At 50.8% G+C, this 26,579-nt stretch overlaps 1 protein-coding gene across 1 annotated transcript; it reads left to right on the plus strand.

Annotated features, from left to right (window-relative positions):
* The first annotated feature begins 732 nt into the window (after positions 1 to 732).
* Positions 733 to 26,562, plus strand: LOC142906995 (uncharacterized). The gene is made up of 9 exons (XM_076055889.1): positions 733 to 1,208; positions 3,986 to 4,085; positions 6,621 to 6,740; positions 7,882 to 7,949; positions 13,527 to 13,955; positions 18,724 to 18,801; positions 19,733 to 19,873; positions 22,323 to 22,397; positions 26,230 to 26,562. Exons 1-9 carry the CDS (start codon positions 1,182 to 1,184, stop codon positions 26,560 to 26,562), a joined length of 1,371 nt encoding a protein of 456 aa, XP_075912004.1. The 5' UTR covers positions 733 to 1,181.
* The last annotated feature ends 17 nt before the right edge of the window (positions 26,563 to 26,579 follow it).

The following is a 26,579-nucleotide window of genomic DNA, read 5'->3' on the forward strand; positions in this document are numbered from 1 at the left end:
TTGTGGTGATTGTGATGATAGAGATGATGACACCAGTGATGATGGTGATGATGATGGTGGTGATGATAGTAGTGATGGTGATAGTAATGATGATGATGGTGGTGATAGTGATGGTGATAGTAATGATGATGGTGATAGTAGTGATCGTGATAGTAATTATGATGATGGTGATGATGATGGTGATAGTAGTGATGGTGATAGTAATGATGATGATGGTGATGATGGTGATGATAGTGATGTTGGTGATTGTGATGATTGTGATAATGATGGTGATAGTAGTTATGATGGTGATGATGGTAGTGATGGTGATGATAATGATGGTGACAGTAGTTATGATGATGGTGATGATGGTAGTGATGTTAGTGATGATAATGATGGTGATGGTGATAGTAATTCTGATGATGATGATGGTAGTGATGTTAGTGATGGTGATGATGGCGATGATAATGGTAGTGATGTTAGTGATTGTGATGATGGTGATGATGATGGTAGTGATGGTTGTACTAAATAAATGATACTTCTGTATTTCCATAACCCTTGTAATGTTGAGTATTAAACAGACTTCATTCGATGATGCTGATGATTATGATGTTGATGATGTTGATCTTGAGGATGTTGATGCTGATCTTGATGATGTTGTTGATGCCTATCTTGATGATGTTGATGATCTTGATGCTGATGTTGATGATTATGTTGATGATTATGATGCTGATGATGCTGATCTTGTTGATGATGTTGATGCTGATCTTGATGCTGATGTTGGTGATGCTGATCTTGATGTTGATTATGCTACTGATGATGCTGTAGATGCGGCGTGCGTGATGACGTCACTCGACTGCCTCCCACGGGGACGTCGGCGTGCGTGGTGACGTCACTTTACTGCGTGGTGACGTCGCACCACTAGCTCCCCCGTTGGGGCGTGCGTGATGGCGTCGCACGACTGCCTCCCCCTGTGGGGACGTCGGCGTGCGTGATGACGTCACTAGACTGCCTCCCCCTGTGGGGACGTCGGCGTGCGTGATGACGTCACTCGGCTGCCTCCCCCTGTGGGGACGTCGGCGTGCGTGATGACGTCACGCGGCTCCCATAGCAACGCGGTTTCAAACGGCAAAATGCCCGCCAACCGCCAGCTGTAATTTATTTCAACATTTAAGAGATAAATGAGGGGAATTTGAACGACCATGTCCCTCACGAGGAGCCCCAAACAAGTGAGTAACTCATTCGTCTACAACAATGACGTAGTTTTAATATAACAACATCAATAAAAAAAGAAAATTAAATACCCCGAGCGGGCGCCGAGTCCGCACGGTCGCCGCCTGTGGTGCCTCGATTCCGGCGGGGAATCCAGGCGAGGTCGTTGATCTCGGCGCCTCACGGCCGTTAGGGGACTAGGCCTCGATCGACCGCATCTCTCACGTTGAGGGACTTTACAAAGTCGATTTTTTTTTTTAAAGATAATTTAAAACGCGACCTTAGATTCTCGGGCGTTGTTTATTTACAGCGGGAAACGCGCAAATAAGGCGTGAGGCTGTTTTTTGTTATTATTATTTGATACGCGTTCTGTAACGGGACAGGTGATATGCAGTAGAGATTGTTGATAATTATCAACAATTACCAGCTTTCTATGAGGACGTAGGCTTTCGCGACCGATATCCATAATAGATGTGTTTTTTTTAGGGTTATGAGGACTTTGATTGAGCAATTAAATTATTACGACTAAATTGTCGGTTTAAATATTCCCGAGACCCCCCCGCCCCGTACCGCCGCGCCCCGCCGCTCAAGGTGCCTCGATCCCGGTGGGGAATCCAGGAAACGTCGGGGATCTCGGATATGGGGGGGGGGGGGGTGGTAACTAGGCCCGAGCTGCGCATTGAGTTTTAATTAATCGTCGCTTCGGATAATCAACAAAGGACGATGTCGCTCACGAGGAGGAGCTGCAAACGAGCGCATAACGCCAAAGTTCACAATACCAAAATGTTTGGTTGAAATGCTCCCGAGACCCCGGTCAGGCAGCGCGCCCGCCGCCCGAGGTGACTCGATCCCCGGCCGGGAATCCAGGCGAGGGAGGGGGGGCTCGGCGAGTTTACTAGGCCTCAGGCCTAGTAATCAGGGAGGTCAATTTACATTGTACAGATAAGTTGATGTAATAGCAGTGGTGGTGGTAGTATGTATGGTGCTCAGTCGCTGCTATTGGGTGACTTCCACCGCGGAGAGAGACTCGCACAGGCTCGCTCACACCCGCCCACCGACTAACTCACTCACTCACCGACTCATTCACTCACTCACCGACTCATTCACTCACTCACTCAATGATTCACTCACTCAATGGTTCACTCACCCACCCACCGACTCACCCACTCACCGACTCACCGATCCACTCACACACTCAATCATTCACCCACTCACTCATCCACTTACCCACTCACTCACACACTCACTCACCAACTCACTCACCAACTCACACACACACTCACCGACCCACCCACCAGATCACCAACTCACTCACCAACTCCCACACTCACTCATCCACTTACCCACTCACTCACACACTCACTCACCAACTCACACACACACCGACCCACCCACCAACTCACTCACCAACTCACACACTCACCGACCCACCCACGAACTCACCGATTCACACACTCATTCACTTACTCACCGACTCGCTCATCCAGTCACTCACCCACTCAATCATTCACTCACTCGTACACTCACGACTCACCCATTCACTCACCCACACCGACTCACTCGGTTGTCTCCGTTGTCGTCAGAGTGGCGATGTTAGCTTCCTTGCCTGGTATAGAGGAGGTCGTGGGTTCGATCCCAGTGATGATGATATCAGCTACGAGGCTGAGCTGATATCATCCGTGATGGCCAGGTCGCTTGTCTGATAAAATATCTACACTTCAGCTCAGTGGGGTCTTACACCTGGTGACGTTAACTTAGCTTAGTTTTAGTGTGGGGCTCTGTGGGTCTGTATGGGTCTCTATGAGTATGGGTCTCTGGGTAAGGGTCTCTGTGAATATGTGTCTCTGTGGGTCTTTATGGGTCTCTGTGAATATGTGTCTCTGTGAATATGGGTCTCTGTGGGTCTTTATGGGTCTCTATGAGTATGGGTCTCTGTGGGTCTGTATGGGTCTCTGAGTATGGGTCTCTGTGAGTCTGTATGGGTCTCTATGAGTATGGGTCTCTGGGTAAGGGTCTCTGTGAATATGTGTCTCTGTGGGTCTTTATGGGTCTCTGTGAATATGGGTCTCTGTGGGTCTGTATGGGTCTCTATGAGTATGGGTCTCTGTGAGTCTGTATGGGTCTCTATGAGTATGGGTCTCTGTGGGTCTGTATGGGTCTCTATGAGTATGGGTCTCTGTGGGTCTGTATGGGTCTCTGAGTATGGGTCTGTATGGGTCTCTGAGTATGGGTCTCTGTGGGTCTGTATGGGTCTCTATGAGTATGGGTCTCTATGAGTATGGGTCTCTATGAGTATGGGTCTCTATGAGTATGGGTCTCTGTGGGTCTGTATGAGTCTCTGTGAATATGAGTCTCTGTGAATATGGGTCTCTATGAGTATGGGTCTCTATGAGTATGGGTCTCTATGAGTATGGGTCTCTATCAATATGGGTCTCTATGAGTATGGGTCTCTATGAGTATGGGTCTCTGTGGGTCTGTATGGGTCTCTATGAATATGGGTCTCTATGAGTATGGGTCTCTATGCGCCTCTGAGTATGTGCACGCGTGAGTCTCTGTGTACCTCAATGCGTTTAGAAGTATTTGTCCACGTGATGATGTTGTTGATGATGTTGTTGATGATGATGATATCAGCCACGTGGCTGAGCTGACGTCATTCGTGATGTGCCAAGGTGACTTGTCCGATAAAAATCAGCCGTGCAGCAGCTAAGTAAATTTTATATATTTAATAAATAAAAAATTAGCTGCGTGACCCCCACGTGTCTCCGTGTGACCCCCCCCCCCGGCGGGTACCCAGGTCGCCATGGAGACGCCGTTCTCCTCGTTGCCACGGCGACCCTTCGTCTCCACGGCAACCGCTCCCGGCAGAGTCTCGCTGCCCGAGAGTGACAGCCGAGGTGATGACAGGAACAGCTCAAACGTCGTCAGCAGGCTCATCAGCGGCATCATCATCATCATCAGCAGTAGTATCAGCAGCAGCAGCAGCATCAGCAGCAGCATCAGCAGCAGCATCAGCAGCATCAGCAGCATCGTAGCTGTCAAGCCCTGATCAGACCAGTTCAGATCTCGTTGGTCACCACCCCGTGCCACTTGTACATCTCAACGTTCAGCCTATACACTATACACTACATTATACACTACACTATACACTATACACTACACTATACACTACACTATACACTACATTACACTATACACTACACTATACACTACATTACACTATACGCTACACTATACACTACATTATACACTACACGACTATACACTATACTATACACTAACACTATACACTACACTATACACTACACTACTATACACTATACTATACACTAACACTATACACTACACTATACACTACATTATACACTACACGTCTATACACTACACTATACACTACACTCTACACTATACACTACACTATACACTACACTATACACTACTATACACTACACTATACACTACACTACTATGCACTACACTATACACTACACTATACACTACACTCTACACTATACACTACACTATACACTACACTATACACTACACTATACACTACTATACACTACACTATACACTACTATACACTACACTACTATACACCACTATACACTACACTACTATACACTATACAGTACTATACACTACACTATACACTGATGGTGATGATGTTGATGGTGATGTTGTTGATGGTGATGATGTTGATGTTGTTGATGGTGATGATGTTGTTGATGTTGTAGCGGTGATGTTGTTGATGTTGATGGTGATGTTGTTGATTGTGATGATGTTGATGTTGTTGATGGTGATGGTGTTGATGTTATTGTTAATGTTGTAGTGGTGATGTTGATGGTGATTGATGTTGTTGATGTTCTAGTGGTGATGTTGTTGATGGTGATGTTGTTGTTGTAGCGGTGATGTTGTTGTTGGTGGTGATGTTGTTGATGTTAATGTTGTTAATGATGATGATGATGTTGTTGATGTTGATGATGTTGTTGTTAATGATGTTAATGATGGTGATGATGTTGTTGTTGATGTAGCGGTGATGTTGTTGTTGTTGATGTTAATGTTGTTGTTGTTGATGTTGTTAATGTTGTTGATGTTAATGATGTTAATGATGTTGATGTTGTTGTTGTTGTTGTAGCGGTGATGTTGTTGTTAATGTTGTTGATGTTAATATTGTTGTTATTGTTGTTGTTAATGTTGTTGTTGTTATTGTTGTTGTTAACGTTGTTGTTGTTGTTGTAGCGGTGATGTTGTTGTTGTTAATGATGTTATTGTTGTTGTTGATGTTAATGTTGTTGTTGTAGCGGTGATATTGTTGTTATTGTTGTTAATGTTGTTGTTAATGTTGTTATTGTTGTTGTTGATGTTGTTATTGTTGTTAATGATGTTGTTGTTAATGATGTTGTTGATGTTGTTGATGTTAATGTTGTTGTTAATGTTGTTGTTGTTGTAGCGGTGATGTTGTTATTGTTGTTAATGATGTTGTTGTTGATGTTAATGTTGTTAATGTTAATGATGATGTTAATGTTGTTGTTAATGTTGATGTTGTTGTTGTTGTAGCGGTGATGTTGTTGTTGTTGTTGTAGCGGTGATGTTAATGATGTTAATGATGTTATTGTTAATGTTAATGATGTTAATGATGTTAATAATGTTGATAATGTTGTTGTTGTTGATGTTGTTAATGATGATGTTAATGATGTTGTTGTTATTGTTGTTGATGTTGTTGTTGTTAATGTTGTTGTTAATGATAATGTTGTTATTGTTGTTAATGATGTTGTTATTGTTGTTGTTGTTAATGTTGTTAATGATGATGTTAATGATGTTATTGTTGTTGTTGTTGATGTTGTTGTTAATGTTAATAATGTTGTTGTTATTGTTGTTGTTATTGTTGTTAATGTTGATGTTGTTGTTGTTGTTAATGATGATGTTATTGTTGTTGTTGTTAATGTTGTTGTTGTTATTGTTGTTGTTAATGTTGTTGTTGTTGTTAATGATGATGTTATTATTGTTGTTGTTGTAGCGGTGATGTTGTTGATGTTGTTGTTGATGTTAATGTTAATGATGTTATTGTTGTTGTTGATGTTAATGTTATTGTTGTTGTTGTTAATGTTGTTAATGTTATTGTTGTTGTTGTTGTAGCAGTGATGTTGTTGTTGATGTTAATGTTGTTGATGTTGTTGATGTTGTTAATGATGTTAATAATGATGTTAATGATGTTAATGTTAATGTTGTTGTTAATGATGATGTTAATGTTATTGTTGTTGTTGATGTTAATAATAATGTTGTTGATGTTATTGTTGTTGTTGTTGTTAATGGTGTTGTTATTGTTGTTGTTAATGTTGATGTTAATGATGTTAATGTTAATGATGTTAATAATGTTGTTATTGTTGTTATTGTTGTTATTGTTAATGTTGTTATTGTTGTTGTTGTAGCGGTGATGTCGGCACTGCGGAGTCTGCAGGAGAAGATTCGACTTCTGGAGTTGGAGAGGGGGGTGGGGAGACGCCACTTGGAGGAGGGGGGTAACCATGGTAACAACCATGGTAACCACGGTAACCATCACACGTAACCGCGGTAACCATGGAAACAACCACGGTAACCACGGCAACCACGGCAACCACCACGCGTAGTCACTGCAACCACCGCACATAACCACGGCAACCACCACGCGCAACCACGGTAACCATGGCAACCATCACGCGCAACCACGGTAACCACGGTAACCACCGTACGTAACCACGGTAACCACCACGCGCAACCATGGTAACCATCACGCGCAACCACGGTAACCATGGTAACCACCACGCGTAACCACGGTAACCATGGTAACAACCACGGTAACCACGGTAACCACCACGCATAGCCACAGTAACCATCACGCGTAACCACGGTAGTAACCAAGGTACTATACAGTTACCATAGTGGTAACTATGGTAACTATGTGGCAACTATGGTAACTGTGGTAATTGTGGCAACTGTGTGGTAACTCTGGTAACTATGGTGACTATGGTGACTCTGGTAACCTGGTGACTCTGGTAACTCTGTGGTAACTCTGTGGTAACTGGTAACTCTGTGGTAACTATGGTAACTGTGTGGTAACTATGGTAACTGTGTGGTAACTATGGTAACTATGTGGTAACTATGGTAACTGTGGTAATTGTGGCGACTATGGTAACTCTGGTAGCTATGGTGACTCTGGTAACTCTGGTAACTCTGTGGTAACTGGTAACTCTGCGGTAACTATGGTAACTGTGTGGTAACTATGGTAACTGTGTGGTAACTATGGTAACTATGTGGTAACTATGGTAACTGTGGTAATTGTGGCAACTATGGTAACTCTGTGGTAACTGGTAACTCTGCCGTAACTATGGTAACTGTGTAGTAACTATGGTAACTGTGTGGTAACTATGGTAACTCTGTGGTAACTGTGGTAACTATGGTAACTGTGTGGTAACTATGGTAACTATGGTGACTGTGTTGTAACTATAGTAACTCTGGTAACTGTGGTAACTGTGGTAACCATGGTAACTATGGTAACTATGGTAACTGTGTGGTAACTATGGTAACTATGATAACTATGGTAACTATGGTAACTGTGGTAACTGTGGTAACTGTGGTAATTGTGTGGTAACTATGGTAACTATGGTAATTGTGTGGTAACTATGGTAACTATGGTAACTGTGTTGCGTGCAGCGGAGATGCAGACTGAGCTGCTACAGAAACAGCTGCGGTACCTCTCAGTGATGATGCATCAGAGAGAGGTAAAAACACTCACCACTACTCACCACTACTCACCACTACTCACCACTACACTCACCACTACTCACCACTACTCACCACTACTCACCACTACACTCACCACTACTCACCACTACTCACCACTACACTCACCACTACTCACCACTACACTCACCACTACTCACCACTACTCACCACTACTCACCACTACACTCACCACTACTCACCACTACTCACCACTACTCACCACTACTCACCACTACACTCACCACTACACTCACCACTACACTCACCACTACTCACCACTACTCACCACTACACTCACCACTACACTCACCACTACTCACCACTACACTCACCACCACTCACCACTACTCACCACTACTCACCACTACTTACCACTACACTCACCACTACTCACCACTACTCACCACTACACTCACCACTACTCACCACTACTCACCACTACACTCACCACTACTCACCACTACTCACCACTACTTACCACTACACTCACCACTACTCACCACTACTCACCACTACACTCACCACTACTCACCACTACTCACCACTACTCACCACTACTCACCACTACTCACCACCACACTCACCACCATACTCACCACTACTCACCACTACACTCACCACTACTCACCACTACACTCACCAATACTCACCACTACTCACCACTACACTCACCACTACTCACCACTACTCACCACTACACTCACCACTACTCACCACTACTCACCACTACACTCACCACTACTCACCACTACACTCACCACTACTCACCACTACTCACCACTACACTCACCACTACACTCACCACTACTCACCACTACTCACCACTACACTCACCACTACTCACCACTACACTCACCACTACTCACCACTACTCACCACTACTCACCACTACACTCACCACTACACTCACCACTACTCACCACTACTCACCACTACACTCACCACTACTCACCACTACACTCACCACTACTCACCACTACACTCACCACTACTCACCATTACTCACCACTACACTCACCACTACTCACCACTACACACCACTACACTCACCACTACACTCACCACTACTCACCACTACACTCACCACTACTCACCACTACTCACCACTACACTCACCACTACTCACCACTACTCACCACTACACTCACCACTACACTCACCACTACTCACCACTACTCACCACTACACTCACCACTACTCACCACTACTCACCACTACTCACCACTACTCACCACTACTCACCACTACTCACCACTACACTCACCACTACACTCACCACTACACTCACCACTACTCACCACTACTCACCACTACACTCACCACTACACTCACCACTACACTCACCACCACTCACCACTACACTCACCACTACTCACCACTACTCACCACTACTTACCACTACACTCACCACTACTCACCACTACTCACCACTACTCACCACTACACTCACCACTACTCACCACTACACTCACCACTACTCACCACTACTCACCACTACACTCACCACTACTCACCACTACTCACCACTACTTACCACTACACTCACCACTACTCACCACTACTCACCACTACTCACCACTACACTCACCACTACTCACCACTACTCACCACTACTCACCACTACACTCACCACTACTCACCACTACTCACCACCACACTCACCACCATACTCACCACTACTCACCACTACACTCACCACTACTCACCACTACACTCACCAATACTCACCACTACTCACCACTACACTCACCACTACTCACCACTACTCACCACTACACTCACCACTACTCACCACTACTCACCACTACACTCACCACTACTCACCACTACTCACCACTACTCACCACTACACTCACCACTACACTCACCACTACTCACCACTACTCACCACTACACTCACCACTACTCACCACTACACTCACCACTACTCACCACTACTCACCACTACTCACCACTACACTCACCACTACTCACCACTACTCACCACTACACTCACCACTACTCACCACTACACTCACCACTACTCACCACTACACTCACCACTACTCACCACTACTCACCACTACACTCACCACTACTCACCACTACACACCACTACACTCACCACTACACTCACCACTACTCACCACTACTCACACTACACTCACCACTACTCACCACTACTCACCACTACACTCACCACTACTCACCACTACTCACCACTACACTCACCACTACACTCACCACTACTCACCACTACTCACCACTACACTCACCACTACACTCACCACTACTCACCACTACACTCACCACTACTCACCACTACTCACCACTACACTCACCACTACTCACCACTACTCACCACTACTCACCACTACACTCACCACTACACTCACCACTACTCACCACTACTCACCACTACTCACCACTACACTCACCACTGCACTCACCACTGCACTCACCACTACTCACCACTACTCACCACTACTCACCACTACACTCACCACTACTCACCACTACTCACCACTACACTCACCACTACTCACCACTACTCACCACTACACTCACCACTACTCACCACTACACTCACCACTACTCACCACTACTCACCACTACTCACCACTACACTCACCACTACTCACCACTACACTCACCACTACTCACCACTACACTCACCACTACTCACCACTACTCACCACTACACTCACCACTACTCACCACTACTCACCACTACTCACCACTACACTCACCACTACTCACCACTACACTCACCACTACTCACCACTACTCACCACTACACTCACACTACTCACCACACTCACCACTACTCACCACTACTCACCACTACACTCACCACTACTCACCACTACACTCACCACTACTCACCACTACTCACCACTACTCACCACTACACTCACCACTACTCACCACTACACTCACCACTACTCACCACTACACTCACCACTACTCACCACTACACTCACCACTACTCACCACTACTCACCACTACACTCACCACTACACTCACCACTACTCACCACTACTCACCACTACTCACCACTACACTCACCACTACTCACCACTACACTCACCACTACTCACCACTACACTCACCACTACACTCACCACTACACTCACCACTACTCACCACTACACTCACCACTACTCACCACTACTCACCACTACACTCACCACTACACTCACCACTACTCACCACTACACTCACCACTACTCACCACTACACTCACCACTACTCACCACTACTCACCACTACACTCACCACTACTCACCACTACTCACCACTACACTCACCACTACTCACCACTACTCACCACTACTCACCACTACACTCACCACTACTCACCACTACTCACCACTACTCACACTACACTCACCACTACTCACCACTACACTCACCACTACTCACCACTACACTCACCACTACTCACCACTACACTCACCACTACTCACCACTACTCACCACTACACTCACCACTACTCATTACTACACTCACCACTACTCACCACTACTCACCACTACACTCACCACTACTCACCACTACACTCACCACTACTCACCACTACACTCACCACTACACTCACCACTACACTCACCACTACTCACCACTACACTCACCACTACTCACCACTACACTCACCACTACACTCACCACTACTCACCACTACACTCACCACTACACTCACCACTACTCACCACTACTCACCACTACACTCACCACTACTCACCACTACACTCACCACTACTCACCACTACTCACCACTACTCACCACTACACTCACCACTACTCACCACTACTCACCACTACACTCACCACTACACTCACCACTACTCACCACTACACTCACCACTACTCACCACTACTCACCACTACACTCACCACTACACTCACCACTACTCACCACTACACTCACCACTACTCACCACTACACTCACCACTACCCACCACTACTCACCACTACACTCACCACTACTCACCACTACTCACCACTACTCACCACTACACTCACCACTACTCACCACTACTCACCACTACACTCACCACTACTCACCACTACTCACCACTACACTCACCACTACTCACCACTACTCACCACTACACTCACCACTACTCACCACTACACTCACCACTACTCACCACTACACTCACCACTACTCACCACTATTCACCACTACTCACCACTACACTCACCACTACACTCACCACTACTCACCACTACACTCACCACTACACTCACCACTACTCACCACTACACTCACCACTACTCACCACTACACTCACCACTACTCACCACTACACTCACGACCACACTCACCACTACTCACCACCACACTCACCACTACTCACCACTACACTCACCACTACTCACCACTACACTCACCACTACACTCACCACTACTCACCACTACTCACCACTACACTCACCACTACTCACCACTACTCTCACCACTACTCCACCACTACACTCACCACTACTCACCACTACTCACCACTACACTCACCACTACTCACCACTACACTCACCACTACTCACCACTACTCTCACCACTACTCACCACTACTCACCACTACACTCACCACTACTCACCACTACTCACCACTACACTCACCACTACTCACCACTACTCACCACTACACTCACCACTACTCACCACTACACTCACCATTACTCACCACTACACTCACCACTTCTACACTCACCACTACTCACCACTACACTCACCACTACACTCACCACTACACTCACCACTACTCACCACTACACTCACCACTACTCACCACTACTCTCACCACTACTCACCACTACACTCACCACTACTCACCACTACTCTCACCACTACTCACCACTACTCTCACCACTACACTCACCACTACTCACCACTACACTCACCACTACTCACCACTACACTCACCACTACTCACCACTACACTCACCACTACTCACCACTACTCTCACCACTACTCACCACTACACTCACACACTCACTACACTCCACCGGACTACACCACCTACTCACCACTACACTCACCACTACACTCACCACTACTCACCACTACTCACCACTACTCCACACTCACCACTACTCACCAACTCACCACTACACTCACCACTACCTCACCACTACTCACCACTACACTCACCACTACTCACCACTACACTCACCATTACTCACCACTACACTCACCCACTTCTACACTCACCACTACTCACCACTACACTCACCACTACACTCACCACTACTCACCACTACACTCACCACTACTCACCACTTCTCTCACCACTACTCACCACTACTCACCACTACACTCACCACTACTCACCACTACTCACCACTACACTCACCACTACTCTCACCACTACTCACCACTACTCTCACCACTACTCACCACTACTCACCACTACTCTCACCACTACTCACCACTACTCACCACTACTCTCACCACTACACTCACCACTACTCACCACTACACTCACCACTACTCACCACTACTCACCACTACACTCACCACTACTCACCACTACTCACCACTACACTCACCACTACTCACCACTACTCACCACTCTCTTTTCAGGTCCCATTGAGAGGAAGCCCAGCGAGTGGGGGGCCCCTAGGAGCGAGTGGGGGGCCCCTAGGAGGGAGTGGGGGGCCACTAGGACCGAGTGGGGACCCACTTGGACCGAGTGGGGGGCCCCTAGGAGGGAGTGGGGGGCCACTAGGAGCGAGTGGGGGGCCACTAGGAGTGAGTGGGGGGCCACAAGGAGGGAGTGGGGGGCTCTTAGGAGCGAGTGGGGGTCCCCTAGGAGCGGGTGGGGGGCCCCTAGGAGAGAGTGGGGGGCCACTAGGAGCGAGTGGGGGGCCACTAGGAGCGAGTGGGGGGCCACTAGGAGCGAGTGGGGGGCCACTAGGAGCGAGTGGGGGGCCACTAGGAGCGAGTGGGGGGCGCGTGGAGCAGCTGGAGATGCAGCAGCGGCTGCTGATCAACTCGCAACACAGGGCGCAGGTGAGGTGCACCTAGCCTGGCACGGTGGGTGGGTGAGTGGGTGGGTGAGTGGGTGAGTGAGTGGGTGAGTGGGTGAGTGAGTGGGTGAGTGAGTGGGTGAGTGGGTGAGTGAGTGGGTGAGTGGGTGAGTGAGTGGGTGAGTGAGTGGGTGAGTGGGTGGGTGGGTGAGTGAGTGGGTGAGTGGGTGGGTGGGTGAGTGAGTGGGTGAGTGAGTGAGTGAGTGGGTGGGTGGGTGAGTGGGTGAGTGGGTGGGTGAGTGGGTGGGTGAGTGAGTGAGTGGGTGAGTGAGTGAGTGGGTGAGTGAGTGGGTGAGTGGGTGAGTGGGTGGGTGAGTGAGTGAGTGAGTGGGTGAGTGAGTGGGTGAGTGGGTGAGTGAGTGGGTGAGTGGGTGAGTGGGTGGGTGAGTGGGTGAGTGGGTGAGTGGGTGGGTGAGTGGGTGAGTGGGTGAGTGGGTGAGTGAGTGGGTGAGTGGGTGGGTGGGTGAGTGAGTGGGTGAGTGAGTGGGTGAGTGGGTGGGTGGGTGAGTGAGTGGGTGAGTGAGTGAGTGAGTGGGTGGGTGGGTGAGTGGGTGAGTGGGTGGGTGAGTGAGTGAGTGGGTGAGTGAGTGAGTGGGTGAGTGAGTGGGTGAGTGAGTGGGTGAGTGGGTGAGAGTGAGTGGGTGGGTGAGTGGGTGAGTGGGTGGGTGAGTGGGTGAGTGGGTGAGTGGGTGGGTGAGTGGGTGAGTGGGTGAGTGAGTGGGTGAGTGGGTGGGTGGGTGAGTGAGTGGGTGAGTGAGTGGGTGAGTGGGTGGGTGGGTGAGTGAGTGAGTGGGTGGGTGGGTGAGTGGGTGAGTGGGTGGGTGAGTGGGTGGGTGAGTGAGTGAGTGGGTGAGTGAGTGAGTGGGTGAGTGGGTGGGTGAGTGGGTGAGTGGGTGAGTGAGTGAGTGAGTGGGTGAGTGGGTGAGTGAGTGAGTGGGTGAGTGAGTGGGTGAGTGGGTGAGTGGGTGGGTGAGTGGGTGAGTGGGTGGGTGAGTGGGTGAGTGGGTGAGTGAGTGGGTGAGTGGGTGAGTGAGTGGGTGAGTGAGTGGGTGAGTGGGTGGGTGGGTGAGTGAGTGGGTGAGTGAGTGGGTGAGTGGGTGGGTGGGTGAGTGAGTGGGTGAGTGAGTGAGTGAGTGAGTGGGTGGGTGGGTGAGTGGGTGAGTGGGTGGGTGAGTGGGTGGGTGAGTGAGTGAGTGGGTGAGTGGGTGGGTGAGTGGGTGAGTGGGTGAGTGGGTGGGTGAGTGAGTGGGTGAGTGAGTGGGTGAGTGAGTGAGTGAGTGGGTGAGAGTGAGTGGGTGAGTGGGTGGGTGAGTGGGTGAGTGGGTGAGTGGGTGGTGTGAGTGGGTGAGTGGGTGAGTGAGTGGGTGAGTGGGTGGGTGGGTGAGTGAGTGGGTGAGTGAGTGGGTGAGTGAGTGGGTGAGTGGGTGGGTGGGTGAGTGAGTGGGTGAGTGAGTGAGTGAGTGGGTGGGTGGGTGAGTGGGTGAGTGGGTGGGTGAGTGAGTGAGTGGGTGAGTGAGTGAGTGGGTGAGTGGGTGGGTGAGTGGGTGGGTGGGATCGAGTGAGTGAGTGAGTGAGTGGGTGAGTGAGTGGGTGAGTGAGGGGTGAGTGAGTGAGTGAGTGGGTGAGTGGGTGAGAGTGAGTGGGTGAGTGGGTGGGTGAGTGGGTGAGTGGGTGAGTGGGTGGGTGAGTGGGTGAGTGGGTGAGTGAGTGGGTGAGTGGGTGGGTCGGTGAGTGAGTGGGTGAGTGAGTGGGTGAGTGGGTGGGTGGGTGAGTGAGTGGGTGAGGTGAGTGAGTGAGTGGGTGGGTGGGGTGAGTGGGTGAGGTGGGTGGGTGAGTGGGTGGGTGAGTGAGTGAGTGGGTGAGTGAGTGGGTGGGTGAGTGGGTGAGTGGGTGAGTGGGTGAGTGGGTGGGTGAGTGAGTGAGTGAGTGGGTGAGTGGGTGAGTGAGTGAGTGAGTGGGTGAGTGGGTGAGTGGTGAGAGTGAGTGGGTGAGTGGGTGAGTGGGTGGGTGAGTGGGTGAGTGGGTGGGTGAGTGAGTGGGTGGGTGAGTGGGTGGTGGGTGAGTGAGTGAGTGGGTGATTGAGTGGGTGAGTGGGTGGGTGGGTGAGTGGGTGAGTGGGTGAGAGTGTGTGAGAGTGAGTGGGTGGGTGAGTGGGTGGGTGAGTGAGTGAGTGGGTGAGTGAGTGAGTGGGTGAGTGGGTGGGTGAGTGGGTGAGTGGGTGAGTGGGTTAGTGGGTGGGTGAGTGGGTGGGTGAGTGAGTGAGTGAGTGGGTGAGTGAGTGAGTGGGTGGGTGAGTGGGTGTGAGTGGGTGGGTGAGTGGGTGAGTGGGTGAGTGGGTGAGTGAGTGGGTGGGTGAGTGGGTGGGTGGGTGAGTGAGTGAGTGGGTGAGTGAGTGAATGGGTGATTGAGTGGGTGAGTGGGTGGGTGGGTGAGTGGGTGAGTGGGTGAGAGTGTGTGAGAGTGAGTGGGTGGGTGAGTGAGTGGGTGAGTGGGTGGGTGAGAGTTGTGTGAGAGTGAGTGGGTGGGTGATTGAGTGAGTGAGTGGGTGAGTGAGTGGGTGTGTGAGAGTGAGCGGGTGGTGAGCGGGTGGTGAGCGAGTGAGCGAGTCCGAGTGTGAGACGTTAAGTTGGCAGCAGCACTCTTGGTCCACGTGTGCCGGGTGGTTTGGTGATTTGGTGGTTTGGTGGTTTGGTGATTTGGTGGTTTGGTGATTTGGTGGTTTTGGTGGTTTGGTGATTTGGTGATTTGTTGGTTTGGTGATTTGTTGGTTTGGTGATTTGGTGGATTGGTGATTTGGTGGTTTGGTGATTTGTTGGTTAGGTGATTTGGTGGTTTGGTGATTTGAGGGTTTGGTGGTTTGGTGATTTGGTGGTTTGGTGATTTGGTTGGTTTGGTGATTTGGATGTTTGATGTTTTGGTGGTTTGGTGATTTGATGATTTGGTTATTTGAGGGTTTGGTGGTTTGAGGGTTTGGTGGTTTAGTGATTTGGTGGTGTGGTGATTTTGGTGATTTGGTGGTTTGGTTATTTGGTGGTCTGGTGATTTGGTGGTTTGGTGATTTGGTGGTTTGGTGATTTGAGGGTTTGGTGGTTTGGTTTGGTGATTTGGTGGTTTGGTGATTTGTTGGTTTGGTGATTTGAGGGTTTGGTGATTTGGTGGTTTGGTGATTTGAGGGTTTGGTGATTTGGTTGGTTTGGTGATTTGGTGATTTGGATGTTTGATGATTTGGTGGTTTGGTGATTTGGTTATTTGAGGGTTTGGTGGTTTAGTGATTTGGTGGTGTGGTGATTTTGGTGGTTTTGGTGATTTGGTGGCTTGGTTATTTGGTGGTCTGGTGATTTGGTGATTTGAGGGTTTGGTGGTTTGGTTTGGTGATTTGAGGGTTTGGTGATTTGGTGATCTGGTGGTTTGGTGATTTGGTGGTTTGGTGATTTGGTGGTTTGGTGATTTGTTGGTTTGGTGGTTTGGTGATTTGAGGGTTTGGTGGTTTGGTGATTTGGTGGTTTGGTGATTTGAGGGTTTGGTATTTGGTGATTTTTGGTTGGTTTGGTGATTTGGATGTTTGATGATTTGGTGGTTTGGTGATTTGGTTATTTTGAGGGTTTGGTAGTTTAGTGATTTGGTGGGTGTGGTGATTTTGGTGGTTTGGTGATTTGGTGGCTTGGTTATTTGGTGGTCTGGTGATTTGGTGATTTGAGGGTTTGGTGGTTTGGTGATCTGGTGGTTTGGTGATTTGATGATTTGGTTATTTGAGGGTTTGGTGGTTTGAGGGTTTGGTGGTTTAGTGATTTGGTGGTGTGGTGATTTTGGTGATTTGGTTATTTGGTGGTCTGGTGATTTGGTGATTTGGTGGTTTGGTGATTTGAGGGTTTGGTGGTTTGGTTTGGTGATTTGGTGGTTTGGTGATTTGGTGGTTTGGTGATTTGTTGGTTTGGTGGTTTGAGGGTTTGGTGGTTTGGTGATTTGGTGATTTGGTGGTTTGGTGATTGAGGGTTTGGTGATTTGGTGATTTGGTTGGTTTGGTGATTTGGTGGTTTGGTGATTTGGTGATTTGGATGTTTGATGATTTGGTGGTTTGGTGATTTGGTTATTTGAGGGTTTGGTGGTTTAGTGATTTGGTGGTGTGGTGATTTTGGTGGTTTTGGTGATTTGGTGGCTTGGTTATTTGGTGTCTGGTGATTTGGTGATTTGAGGGTTTGGTGGTTTGGTTTGGTGATTTGGTGGTTTGGTGATTTGAGGGTTTGGTGATTTGAGGGTTTGGTGGTTTGGTGGTTTGGTGATCTGGTGGTTTGGTGATTTGGTGGTTTGGTGATTTGTTGGTTTGGTGATTTGAGGGTTTGGTGATTTGGTGGTTTGGTGATTTGGTGGTTTGGTGATTTGAGGGTTTGGTGATTTGGTTGGTTTGGTGATTTGGATGTTTGATGATTTGGTGGTTTTGTGATTTGGTTATTTGAGGGTTTGGTGGTTTAGTGATTTGGTGGTGTGGTGATTTTGTGGTTTGGTGATTTGGTGGCTTGGTTATTTGGTGGTCTGGTGATTTGGTGATTTGAGGGTTTGGTGGTTTGGTTTGGTGATTTGGTGGTTTGGTGATTTGAGGTTTGGTGGTTTGGTGGTTTGGTGATCTGGTGGTTTGGTGATTTGGTGGTTTGGTGATTTGGTGGTTTGGTGATCTGGTGGTTTGGTGATTTGAGGGTTTGGTGGTTTGGTTTGGTGGTTTGGTGATTTGGTGGCTTGCTGGCGAGCGTCTTCAGGCCCGGCTGGCCGAACTGGAGCGGCTCTTGGAGGAGGAGCGCAGGGAGAGGCGGCGGACGGCGGAGATCACGGCCAAGGTGGGGGGAGTGGGGGGAGTGGGGGGGTCGGTGGGGAGGTGGGACGGTGGGTGGATGGATGGGACGGTGGGTGGGTGGGTCGGTGGGTGGTTGGGACGGTGGGTGGATGGTCAGTGGGTGGATGGCTCGGTGGGTGGATGGTCAGTGGGTGGATGGGTCGGTGGGGCAGTGGGTGGATGGGACGGTGGGTGGGTGGGTGGGACGGTGGGTGGTTGGGACAGTGGGTGGATGGATGGGACGGTGGGTGGATGGCTCGGTGGGTGGATGGCTCGGTGGGTGGATGGTCAGTGGGTGGATGGTCAGTGGGTGTCTGGGTCGGTGGGGCAGTGGGTGGATGGGACGGTGGGTGGGTGGGTGGGACGGTGGGTGGTTGGGACGGTGGGTGGATGGATGGGACGGTGGGTGGATGGATGGGACGGTGGGTGGATGGCTCGGTGGGTGGATGGCTCGGTGGGTGGATGGTCAGTGGGTGGGTGGGTCGGTGGGTGGGTGGGACGGTGGGTGGGTGGATGGGACGGTGGGTGGATGGGACGGTGGGTGGGTGGGTGGATGGGTCGGTGGGGAGATGGGTCGGTGGGTGGGTCAATGGGTGGATGGGTTGGTGGGTGGGTCAATGGGTGGATGGGTGGATGGGTCGGTGGGTGGATGGGACGGTGGGTGGATGGCTCGGTGGGTGGATGGTCAGTGGGTGGATGGGTCGGTGGGTGGGACGGTGGGTGGGTGGATGGGACGGTGGGTGGATGGGACGGTGGGTGGGTGGGTGGATGGGTCGGTGGGGAGATGGGTCGGTGGGTGGGTCAATGGGTGGATGGGTTGGTGCGTGGGTCAATGGGTGGATGGGTGGATGGGTCGGTGGGTGGATGGGACGGTGGGTGGATGGGTGGATGGGTCAGTGGGTCAATGGGTCAGTGGGTCATCGTGTCTCTCTCAGCTGGAGTCCGGAGTGAGGAGTAACCGACTCCTCCTTCGTGCGCTGTCTCCTCCCCCGAGACCTCGTGACCCGGGGGCAAAGGTCAAGGTCAAGGGGAGCTCTGGGTCGAAGGTCAAGGCCAGGAAGGTGAAGCCGGCGAAGGTGGGTGGGTGGGTGGTTTGTGGGTTGGTGGGTGGGTTGGTGGGTGGGTGTGTGGGTGGTTGTGTGTGTGTGGGTGGGTGGTTTGTGGGTGGGTTGGTGGGTGGGTTTGTGTATGGGTGTGTTTGTGGGTGGGTGGGTTTGTGGGTGGGTTGGTGGGTGGGTTTGTGTGTGGGTGGGTTTGTGTGTGGGTGGGTGGGTTGGTGGGTGGATTTGTGGGTGGGTTTGTGGGTGGTTGTGTGGGTGGGTGGGTGTGTTTGTGGGTGGGTGGGTTGGTGGGTGAGTGAGTGGGTGGGTGGGTGGGTTTGTGGGTGGGTGGGTTGGTGGGTGAGTGAGTGGGTGGGTGGGTTTGTGTGTGGGTGTGTTTGTGGGTTGGTGGGTGAGTGGGTGGGTGGGTTTGTGGGGTGGGTGGGTTTGTGGGTTGGTGGGTGAGGGAGTGGGTGGGTGGGTGGGTTTGTGGGTGGGTTGGTGAGTGGGTGGGTGGGTGGGTTTGTGTGTGGGTGTGTTTGTGGGTGGGTGGGTTGGTGGGTGAGTGGGTGGGTTTGTGGGTGGGTGGGTTGGTGGGTGAGTGAGTGGGTGGGTGGGTTTGTGTGTGGGTGTGTTTGTGGGTGGGTGGGTTGGTGGGTGAGTGGGTGGGTGGGTTTGTGGGTGGGTGGGTTTGTGGGTGGGTGGGTTTGTGGGTGGGTGGGTTGGTGGGTGAGTGGGTGGGTGGGTTTGTGTGTTTGTGGGTGGGTGGGTTTGTGGGTGGGTGGGTTGGTGGGTGGGTTGGTGGGTGGGTTTGTGGGTGGGTTGGTGGGTGGGTGGGTGGGTTGGTGGGTGAGTGAGTGGGTAGGTGGGTGTGTTTTTGGGTGGGTGGGTTGGTGGGTGAGTGAGTGGGTGGGTGGGTTTGTGGGTGGGTGGGTTTGTGGGTGGGTGGGTGGATTTGTGGGTGGGTGGGTTGGTGGGTGAGTGGGTGGGTGGGTGTGTTTGTGGTTGGGTGGGTTTGTGGGTGGGTGGGTTTGTGGGTGGGTTGGTGGGTGGGTTTGTGGGTGGGTGGATTTGTGGGTGGGAGGGTTGGTGGGTGGGTTTGTGGGTGGGTGGGTTTGTGGGTGGGTGGGTTTGTGGGTGGGTTGGTGGGTGGGTTTGTGGGTGGGTTTGTGGGTGGGTTGGTGGGTTTGTGGGTGGGTTGGTGGGTTTGTGGGTGGGTGGGTTTGTGGGTGGGTTGGTGGGTGGGTTTGTGGGTGGGTTGGTGGGTGGGTTTGTGGGTGGGTGGGTTGGTGGGTGGGTTTGTGGGTGGGTGGATTTGTGGGTGGGTTGGTGGGTGGGTTGGTGGGTGGGTTTGTGGGTGGGTTTGTGGGTGGGTTTGTGTGGGTGGATTTGTGGGTTGGTGGGTGTGTTTGTGGGTGGGTGGGTTGGTGGGTGAGTGAGTGGGTTGGTGGGTGGGTTTGTGTGTGGGTGTGTTTGTGGGTGGGTGGGTTGGTGGGTGGGTTTTTGGGTGGGTGGATTTGTGGGTGGGTGGGTTGGTGGGTGGGTTTGTGGGTGGGTGGGTTTGTGGGTGGGTTGGTGGGTTTGTGGGTGGGTGGGTTTGTGGGTGGGTGGGTTGGTGGGTGGGTTTGTGGGTGGGTTGGTGAGTGGGTTTGTGGGTGGGTGGATTTGTGGGTGGGTTGGTGGGTGGGGTTTGTGGGTGGGTGTGTTTGTGGGTGGGTGTGTGGGTGGGTTTGTGGGTGGGTGGGTTTGTGGGTGGGTTTGTGTGGGTGGATTTGTGGGTGGGTGGGTTTGGTGGGTGGGTTTGTGGGTGGGTGGATTTGTGGGTGGGTTTGTGGGTGGGTTTGTGTGTGGGTGGGTTTGTGTGTGGGTGGGTTTGTGTGTGGGTGGGTTTGTGTGTGGGTGGGTGGGTGTGGGTGCGTGGCTATGTGGGTGGGTTTGTGCTGTGGGTGGGTGGGTGGGTCAGTGGGTTTGTGGGTGGGTTTGTGGGTGGGTGGGTGAGTGGGTGGGTGGGTGGGTCAGTGGGTTTCTGGATGTGTGTGCGTGTGTGTGTGTGGGTGGGTGAGTGGGTTGGTGGGTGGGTGGGTCAGTGGGTGGGTGGGTTTGTGGGTGGGTTTGTGTGTGGGTGGGTGGGTGGGTTTGTGTGTGTGTGGGTGGTTGTGTGTGTGTGTGGGTTTGTGCTGTGGGTGGGTGGGTTTGTGGGTGAGTGGGTGAGTGGGTGGGTGGGTGAGTGAGTGAGTGGGTGGGTGAGTGAGTGAGTGGGTGGGTGGGTCAGTGGGTTCCTGGATCTGTGTGTGTGTGGATGAGCCGGTCGTCTCAGTCGGTGGACCCGTGGCACCTGCTGCCACCATCACGTGTCAGCCTCGAGGTCAGCGGCACTTAGCGGCGACTGGCGGTTGTTGTTGTGGGTGTTGGGAGCGGTGGTGCAGCGGTTAGCACACTGCGTTACGAAACCCCCGTGTCTCTCCCCGCCTCCTCTCTTGCCTAGGAGCCTGCTCAGGCTGAGGGCCTGCACGGCCACTACCACCTCAACCTGAGAGACATTCCATTCGTGGCTGGGCAGGCGAGCCACCCCACTCAGTCACCCCAATCAGTCACCCCAATCAGTCACCCCAATCAGCCACTCACTCACCCACTCAGTCACCCATTCAGTCACTCAGCCACCCACTCAGCCACTCACCCACTCACTCACCCACTCAGTCACCCACTCACTCACCCACTCAGTCACCCAATCAGTCACTCAGTCACCCGCTCAGTCACCCACTCAGCCACCCCAATCAGTCACTCAGTCACCCACTCAGTCACTCAGTCACCCATTCAGTCACCCACTCAGCCACCCCACTCAGCCACCCACTCAGCCACCCCACTCAGTCACCCCAATCAGTCACTCAGTCACCCACTCAGCCACCCACTCAGCCACCCACTCACTCACTCGCTCAGTCACCCACTCAGCCACTCACTCACTCACCCACTTACTCACCCACTCAGCCACCCACTCAGCCACTCACTCACTCACCCACTCACTCACCCACCCACTCACTCACCCACCCACTCACCCACTCACCCACTCACTCACTCACTCACCCACTCAGCCACCCACTCAGCCACTCACCCACTCACTCACCCACTCACTCACTCACCCACCCACTCACTCACCCACTCACTCACTCACCCACTCACTCACCCACCCACTCACTCACCCACCCACTCACCCACTCACCCACTCACTCACTCACTCACCCACTCAGCCACCCACTCAGCCACTCACCCACTCACTCACCCACTCACTCACTCACCCACCCACTCACTCACTCACCCACTCACCCACTCAGTCACCCACTCAGCCCCCCACTCAGCCACCCACTAACAATCGGGATTGTAATCCAAATGCAAATTCACCATTGTAATGTCAATGTAATCCACATGTAATCCCCAATGTAATAAGTGTGTAATGCCAATGTAATCCTCAATGTAATCCCAACATAATTATGGCACAATCCCAATGTAGTCCCCAAAGTAATCCCCAAAGTAATCCCCAGTCGGTTGAAGGCAGCCACGCGCTCAGGGCCCAGCTACAGAACGTGCTGCACCTCCTCAAACTGCACCAGTGTAATCCCCAAAGTAATCCCCAATGTAATAAGTGTGCAATGTCAATGTAATCCCCAATGTAATCCCAAAATAATTATGGTACAATCCCAATGTAGTCATCGTCTAATCCTAACCTAACTCTAATGTAACCCCAATGTAATCCCCGATGTAATCCCCAATGTAACTCCCAATGTAACCCCCGGAGTAATCCCCAAAGTAATCCCCGATGCAGCCATCAAAGTAATCCCCAATGTAATCTATCATGTTATTCACCCAATGGAATCCCCTGTGTAATCTCCGATATAATCCCCAAAGTAATCTCCAATGTAATCCCCGGTCTGTTGAAGGCAGCCACGCGCTCAGGGCCCAGCTACAGAACGTGCTGTACCTCCAATGTAATCCCTAAAGTAATCCCCGGTGCAATTCCAAATATAATCCCCAAAGCAATCCCCAATGTAATCTACGATGTTGTTCCCATGTCACCCGATGTAATCCCCAGTGTAATCCTCAATGTAATCCCCAATATAATCCCCATGTCACACAATGAAACCCCCGATGTAATCCCCAAAGTAATCCCCGATGTAATACCCAGTCTGTTGAAGGCAGCCACGCGCTCAGGGCCCAGCTACAGAACGTGCTGCACCACCAATGTAATCCACAAAGTAATCCCATATGTAACCCCCTAATACATTCCCAAAAGTAATCCCCTGTGTAATTCCCAAAGTAATCCCCAATGTAATCCCCCCCAGTCTGTTGAAGGCAGCCACGCGCTCAGGGCCCAGCTACAGAACGTGCTGCACCACCAATGTAACACCCAATGTAATTTCCAAAGTAATCCCCTGTACAATTCCCAATGTAATCCCCAATGTAATCTACAATGTTGTCCCCGTGTCATCCGATGTAATCCCCAGTGTAATCAATGTAATCCCCAATATAACCCCCATGTCACACAATGAAACCCCGATGTAGCCCCCGATGTAATCCCCAAAGTAATCCCCAAAGCAATCCCCAATGTAATCCCCCCCAGTCTGTTGAAGGCAGCCACGCGCTCAGGGCCCAGCTACAGAACGTGCTGCATCCCCCAATGTAATCCCCAAAGTAATTCCCCACGTAACCCCCAAAGTAATTCCCAATGTAATCCCCAATGTAATCCCCAATGTAATGCCCAGTCTGTTGAAGGCAGCCACGCGCTCAGGGCCCAGCTACAGAACGTGCTGCACCTCCTCAATGTAATCCCCAAAGTAATCCCCAGTGTAATCTATGTTATTCACTCAATGTAATCCCCAGTGTAACCCCAAAAGTAATCCCCAATGTAATCCTCCAGTCTGTTGAAGGCAGCCACGCGCTCAGGGCCCAGCTACAGAACGTGCTGCACCACCAATGTAATCCCCAAAGTAATCCCCTATGTAACCCCCAATGTAATCCCCAGTCTGTTGAAGGCAGCCACGTGCTCAGGGCCCAGCTACAGAACGTGCTGCACCACCAATGTAATCCCCAAAGTAATCCCCAATGTAATCTATGTTATTCACACAAAGTACCCCCCCCCCCTCCCCCATGTAATCCCCAATGTAATCCCCAATGTAATCCCCAGTCTGTTGAAGGCAGCCACGCGCTCAGGGCCCAGCTACAGCACGTGCTGCACCACAAATGTAATCCCCAAAGTAATCCCCAGTGTAATCTATGTTATTCACTCAATTTAATCCCCAGTGTAATCCCCAAAGTAATCCGCAATGTAATCCCCAGTCTGTTGAAGGCAGCCACGCGCTCGGGGCCCAGCTACAGAACGTGCTGCACCCCTCAATGTAATCCCCAAAGTAATCCCCAAACTAACCCCCAAAATAATCCCCAATGTAATCTATGGTGTTCACTCAATGTAATCCCCAAAGTAATCCCCAATGTAATATATGTTATTCACTCAAAGTAACCCCCAATGTAATCTCCAAAGTAACCCCCAAAGTAATCCCCAATGTAACCCCCAAAGTAATCCCCAATGTAATCCCCACAGTAATCCCCAATGTAATTCCCAATGTAATCCCCAATGTAATCCCCAGTCTGTTGAAGGCAGCCACGCGCTCAGGGCCCAGCTACAGCACGTGCTGCATCACAAATGTAATCCCCAAAGTAATCCCCAGTGTAATCTATGTTATTCACTCAATTTAATCCCCAGTGTAATCCCCAAAGTAATCCCCAATGTAATCCCCAGTCTGTTGAAGGCAGCCACGCGCTCGGGGCCCAGCTACAGAACGTGCTGCACCCCTCAATGTAATCCCCAAAGTAATCCCCAAACTAACCCCCACAATAATCCCCAATGTAATCTATGGTGTTCACTCAATGTAATCCCCAAAGTAATCCCCAATGTAATATATGTTATTCACCCAAAGTAACCCCCAATGTAATCTCCAAAGTAACCCCCAAAGTAATCCCCAATGTAACCCCCAAAGTAACCCCCAATGTAATCCCCACAGTAATCCCCAGTGTAATTCCCAAAGTAATCCCCAATGTAATCCCCAGTCTGTTGAAGGCAGCCACGCGCTCGGGGCCCAGCTACAGAACGTGCTGCACCCCTCAATGTAATCCCCAAAGTAATCCCCAAACTAACCCCCAAAATAATCCCCAATGTAATCTATGGTGTTCACTCAATGTAATCCCCAAAGTAATCCCCAATGTAATATATGGTATTCACCCAAAGTAACCCCCAATGTAATCTCCAAAGTAACCCCCAAAGTAATCCCCAATGTAACCCCCAAAGTAATCCCCAATGTAATCCCCAATGTAATCCCCAAAGTAATCCCCAATGTAATCCCCAGTCTGTTGAAGGCAGCCACGCGCTCAGGGCCCAGCTACAGAACGTGCTGCACCTCCTCAAGCTCCACCGGCCCCGCCTCTGTCGCCACGGCAACGGCTGCAGCCATCGCCACGGCAACCAACGCGGCGTTGCCCGGCAACCAGCCGGGGGGAGGGGCCCGGCTGCGGAGGGTGGGGGAGGGCGGCGTTGCCGTGGCGACCGCTGTGGAGGGGAGGAGGATGATGATGGTGGTGGTGGTGATGGTGGTGATGACGGTGATGCTGATGATGATGACGATGATTTATCGGAGCAGGTGATCACGCTCCAAGACGAGTTTGGACGAATGGCCTTGTGAGTGGCGCATCGAAGACA

The sequence above is a fragment of the Petromyzon marinus genome, chromosome 73, assembly GCF_048934315.1.
Source record: "Petromyzon marinus isolate PM22_M1 ecotype Great Lakes invasive population chromosome 73, UKy_Petmar_22M1.pri1.0, whole genome shotgun sequence".
In the NCBI taxonomy this organism is placed as follows: Eukaryota; Metazoa; Chordata; class Hyperoartia; order Petromyzontiformes; family Petromyzontidae; genus Petromyzon; species Petromyzon marinus.